Raw genomic sequence first — 6,111 nt, 5'->3', positions numbered from 1 at the left:
AGATAAACGCAAGTTTAAAAGACTTTAAAGCACTAAAATAATTGGGGAAGCAAATATTGATTGCTTCAAATTTGTTTTAATTTAACTCAAATAATTATTTTTTATTTGAATATATTTTTTCAGTATGCGTTCACTTTTAAATATTAACGTCAATTATACATAATCAAAAGTATTACATTTTAAGTATTTAAAAATATATATTTAATTACGATAACATGCAAAATTGTTGCATTTCGAAAAACGTTAAGAAAAATAAAATTAACTTGACTGCGTTGTGTTTTTACCTTTGACCTCTGACGTAGTTGAAACCCACGTGGTCATCCCAGCAGCACGCGTCCGGCGCCGACTTCAACAATGACTAAAATAAAGAGTAAAAAAAGAAATATCGAGGAAAACGAAGATGAACAGGTATAAAAACAAATAAATCTTTGTTTAAAAGTCAAACCGTTTATAAAGTACAGCGCGTTTAAAAGGAAAATGCTAGCACGTGTGTTTATGTAACTAGTGCGGATGATGTCTGTTCATGTTTGATACCATTGATATTCTTAATTTTATTAGATTATATCACATTTTATGACACGTAGATGTGTAATAAATACATTCGTCTTCACAATGTTATCTTAGTTTGTGCACTTTGCTTGTTGACAACTGTCTGGTGTGTGTTGTCTATTTATTATATTGCGTATAGAAAATTTGATAAATATTAAGCTTTTTGTATTGATTATGGTTCTGTATCTGCTATTTGCTGCTCGTGCACGGTTACTACTTCTCTTTTACATCACATTTTACCCATAATCACCCTTTTTACCTCATAGATACAGAAGTACAGTACTCAAGACAAAATGCTTTAGTATAATTTGGTATTTACTATAGACAGTGAACTGTAATATATTGTAGTATTATTTCTTACACTTTGTTAATGCATACTGTGGTATTCTGTAGTATGAACTATAGAAAACTGATAAACTAATAAATACAGGTAATAGTGTTTACTATTTTATATTGTACTGTACTGCTATTTAGTCGTTTAAATATGTTTTCAGGTGTTATCATATCATATAAGAATGCTTGTTTATTGCTTAATGCATGTTTTTTTTTTTCGTGAAACTCACTGTCGTCTGTCATGTGATCGTTCACAGCTGCCCATCTTTGATAAGGACAGTGGTAAAGATGGTCATCTAGATGATGATGATGATGATGAAGGTGAAGCTGATCTCTCAGACAGTGAAGAGAGTGTCTTCTCTGGACTTGAAGAATCAGGGAGTGACAGCGATGATGAAGACGATGAAGATGATGATGAGGAGGAGGATGAAGAAGATGATGATGGTCCTGCGCTAAAAAGCTCTGATGTAGAGGAAGTTGAGAAGACAGATGGAGATGTTAAGCTGTCTACAAAAGATATCACCAAACCTCAGGTACTGAAAACCAGCTAAGCAGATACTTACACCAGATTTACTGAATAAGAGAATATGGCAAATGACATACTATACAGTACTTAGCTGTTTAGTGTATGAATTTTCTGTCATTCCAAATGGATCACTTAACGTTTTTAAGTAAACTTAACTATATAAGCGGTTTCTCAGATGTTCTCATCACGTAAGCAAAACTACACTGTTTAGTACATGAATTGTCCAGCGTTGTACACTTCCTTAATTTGGTTGAATGAGTGCATCATCCGGGTACTTAAAGCACACTTTCTTTTTGTAATATCCAATGTGAACACACTACTTAGACTATTCATACGTAGAACAGTGCATAAGTATGCGATTTGGGGCGCACCTAATAATACTCTCGTCCCAAGATGATCGCTTCTTCATTCTAGGTTAAAAAAGTCAGATTATTTAGACTAGTTGTAGCACAGCTCTTCCCAGTGCATAATTTGAGCTTCACTAATATCTTACAAACCAAAGTTGAATACTTCGTATGAGCTGTAGTTATAGTGTTACTCGCCCTAGCATTTAAATGGTTTTAAAAGGTTTGGTAGTTTATTATTCAGTTTTTCAAATTTCTACTTTTCTTACTAGGACTGGTTTATGTGATAATGTTTCTGTTATTATATCTGATCTCAGATCTGCTCTGATGTCTTTCTGAATTGTCTCCAGCTCAGGATGCAAAAGCTGCTAAATGTCACCTTGGTCAAAAATGAGATAATGATATTAACCGAATGCTCATAGGCTGGCGCGTATTATACGTTCACCAAATATTTCAACAATTCCATGAAATTCTGGCCTTGGGCAATTCAGTAATAAAAATGCTTATTTACAAGAAACATGTCAGACGCATTTTGCATTTTTGAGCATCTGAGCATGTGTTTGTTTTTGTAAGCTGCAAATATAGTCAGTGTTGTTTTCCTTCTTGCATTTTAGGCAATATTATAAGGCTTTATTATTCAGTGTTTGTATGATCGATTCAATGAGTGCGATTATAGACAATTAAGCCCTTTTCACACAGACATTTCGGGAAATACAGGGAAAATGCACCCGGGATTTTTCCAGGATCATTCGATTTTTTGTTCGTTCACACTGCCGATGATTTGTCGTAATCTGTGTGTGCGTTCACACAGATACCGGAAAGGTCCTGGAAAGACACGTGATGTGTTTAAAGTCCTGCACTTTCTTCTCTGCAGTGTACTTATTAAATACTCACATTCTTGTTATTTGTTCACACATATTAGTCTCCATGTGTCATAATACTCTTAGAAAAAACTGTTTAAAAATCTTCTGCACTATATGTGACCATGGACCACAAAACTAGTCATAAGTGGCATGAGTATATTTGTAGCAAAAGCCAACAATAGATTGTATATGTAAAAATATACATTTATCTTTTATGCCAGAAATCATTAGGATATTAAATAGGGATGCTCCGATCGATCGGCCGCCGATCGGTATCGGCCGATAACGTCATTAAATGACTCGATCGGTCCTCGCTAAATTTGCCGATCTCCTAAACCGATCTTTCTGTTTACCTTTGTTAACATAGGGCTCCTGAATGCGGCTCCAGTTAGAGACCATTTTTACGCAATGCGAGCATTTTTATAACCCATCGCTCGTGTGTGACATGCAGATTTGCATTTCTCTCTTTGCGTTTGCAGAGTTAAGCGTATTTTCTGAGGACGCGATCTGATCAACAGTGCGACGCATCTTCACATCCCCATCAAACCGCGTATACAACACACATCTATCGCGGATAATTGCATCCTCATGCCAAAAGTTTATTATTTGCATGCGTTTTAAAGTTTGAGCGTTTAAACTTTCATTTTCCTCACAGCTGCTCTCGTCCGCGTACATCCGGCGCATGCACACACAGAAGCCTCAGTCATCAGTGCACGTGAACAGAGTGATCTCTCTCTCACGTCTTAAAGCTACAGTATCCTAATTCATCTCTCAATAAAATCACTTTCTGCTCTTCACTAAAGAACTGTTATACTTCATACGAATGCGTGTATGTTTAATTCATACAGTTTAGACTGTGAAGTGTTTTATTTGTATCACTTTTAACAGACATAAGACTTTTTAAAGGCATATTAAATTTCTCTTTGCAGAAGAAATATTTGTTGTGCTAATTTTTTGATTCTCTATTAAAACAATAATAAACCTAATTACTGCAAGTAATATAACAAAGGCCACATCTGTGTTATTACTTTATCTAGAAAAAATGTTAACAGTAACAGTCATCAAAAAGCTTGCATATCAGCTTGAAAAATCGGTATCGGCATTGGTATCGGACGGCCGATCACGAAGACAACAAATCGGTGATCGGTATCGGCCTGCAAAAACCTTGATCGGAGCATCCCTAATATTAAATAAAGATCATTTACTATGAAGATATTTTGGTAAGTTCCTAAACTATCAAAACTTTATTTTTGTGGGTGGATGCAGTTGCTATTTTAACTTTAAATGCAATTTTCTTAATATTTAGATTTTTTTGCACCCTTAAATTCCAGATTTTCAGATAGTTGTATCTCGGCCGTATATTGTGCTTTCCTAACAAACCACACATCAGTGGATAGCTTATTTATTCATCGTGTATAAATCTCAATTTTAAAAATGTACCCTTATGACTGGTTTTGTGGTCCAGGGTCAAATATAAGAGAATGAGCATAACCTGCAAAGCTATAATCTAGAAGACCAACTGGGGGCCGCGAGATGATGCCAGGGGGCTGCATTTTTATGAGTGTTTTATAAAAATATATTCATTTATCATAAATTGCTTTGTAATTAAACCTCAGAAAAATAAGGCTACTAACCAACAGCACTACATTGTGTAATTAAATATGTTTCGTTTAATTCAAATTTGAAGTTTATTTTATACATTTTCTTTAGGAGGCAACAAACGGACGCACCGTACACAAGGGGGCCCGTATGCAGGAAAAGTTTGAAAACCACTGATCTAAACACTGGGGACTTTTTTTTAAAGTAGCACAAGGAGTTTTATAATAATTTTAATTTAACAGTACTGCATAATTCCCGTATAGATTATATGCATTACTTTATAATTCTGATTATTTTATTATTATTCTGACATGTGGAAAATAGATGATTATGTGTGTCCAAACTAGAGGTCTTCACAGATCCACTTAGATCCGAAAACCGAGGTCCGACCCGAGTAATTTAAAATGAATGTGTTTTTGCCGAACAGACCAAAGACGACCCAAACTATCTCGTTTGTGTGTGTGTGTGCGTTGATGTCCTTCAACTCCTCCTCTTTTTATCAAAAGTGCTTGCGACATCGTGTGGCTGATGGTAGGTTGGTTTTTGTTGAGCCAGACCTGTCAATTAATTTTAAATGTACATTTTAGCTCTTACCTTGGTGTTGTCGTTAGATAACAAAGCAAAATAAATGGAGCAGCAGGCCGAATGGGTTGCGAGGCCACCAGAGTTTCTTTCTGTCTGACTGGTGCAGGTCGGGGCTGCGGGTTGAAAAAAGTTGCCACTGGTTCGTTCGGGTCAGACTCGGGTCTAGTTTTCTCGAGTTGGGTCTTTGTTTAAAAAAGATTTATGCACGTCGGGTTTGGGTAAAAAGTGATTCTGGTCGTTTCGGGTCGGGTACATTTTTTTGGACACGAGAAGACCTGTAGTCCAAACTTCTGATGATGCTGAACGTCCCTCTCTATCGCCCCCTAATGGAGCATCATTGATAAAATCCCACTGTCTGCTTTTCACTGGTTCTGCTCAGTGTATCTTGACGCACAACCATAACTTTTTTCTTCTGTGTTGGTAGAGACGGTTATTGTCACTGTGTGTTAGTTTATTTAATCTCTAGTCAGAAACTGATGATTATGATATATGCCAGGTGACTGGCACAGTAGTAAGTCAATGTTTACCTGTAGCTGCTTTTCCTCTGCTGCTAACTCATAACTCAACAGCTGTCAGTCACCTCTGCGGCTCGGCAATGAGTCTGACTGCTAACATTCACAACTTTAAACAACTTCTCCCAGGCCACCCAGAACATTTATTGAGACTAAGCTGCAAAATCGGATTAGACCAGGTCTATTACTCATCTAATGTTTGACCATTTTGAAGTTATTGAGATGGTTTATACTCGCTCCATTAACCAATTTGATCATTCATCCTTGTTTCAGATTCAAATCTACTGACAGCTTTGTTGATGCATTATAAACGTTTCCAAATTTTGCTAATGTAATAACTTCTTTAAGGATAATGTTTCGATGCTGTTAAAGGAGTTGGCACGTAGTTATTAGCTGTATAGTATCTGTTCATGTCAAATTATATTTGATGAAATATCTGATGTGAGATAAACCGCATTTAAAGTGCAAAGTTTGGGGTCAGTGAGTTGAGCTCAATTCAATCCATCGGAAGTGTCTGACTTTCCACAGGACATATCAAATTCACGGCTTTAAAATCTCCGTTTGGAGTTGCCAGGAGATCGTGGGACGTATTGTTCCCGTCTCAACTATTTAATCCGCCCCCCTTTCGCCGTTTCTTTCCTCTGCTCTTTTGTTGATGGTCTTCTGAGAGATGGATCATGGCTCGGACTGATGCACATCAGGCAGAAGTTAATGCGGCTGCCGGAGACGTGACGGTTCCCGGGAGAACCCCTGCAGCCGTGTGTCTGATCCAGCAGCGGCCGCTCACGCCGGGTGCGGGG

The 6,111-nt window shown here is 37.0% G+C and overlaps 1 protein-coding gene across 1 annotated transcript in view; it reads left to right on the top strand.

Annotated features, from left to right (window-relative positions):
- The first annotated feature begins 249 nt into the window (after window positions 1–249).
- Window positions 250–6,111, top strand: part of bop1 (BOP1 ribosomal biogenesis factor) — a 77,483-nt gene continuing 71,621 nt past the window's right edge. Inside the window, exons 1-2 of the mRNA XM_055218970.2 lie at window positions 250–408; window positions 1,140–1,415. Coding sequence (XP_055074945.2) covers window positions 355–408; window positions 1,140–1,415 — 330 coding nt within the window. The 5' untranslated portion in view covers window positions 250–354. The remainder of the gene's footprint in view (window positions 409–1,139; window positions 1,416–6,111) is intronic.

Source organism: Misgurnus anguillicaudatus, chromosome 20 (assembly GCF_027580225.2).
Source record: "Misgurnus anguillicaudatus chromosome 20, ASM2758022v2, whole genome shotgun sequence".
NCBI classification, from domain to species: Eukaryota; Metazoa; Chordata; class Actinopteri; order Cypriniformes; family Cobitidae; genus Misgurnus; species Misgurnus anguillicaudatus.
This window is presented reverse-complemented; position numbering and strand designations above follow the sequence as displayed.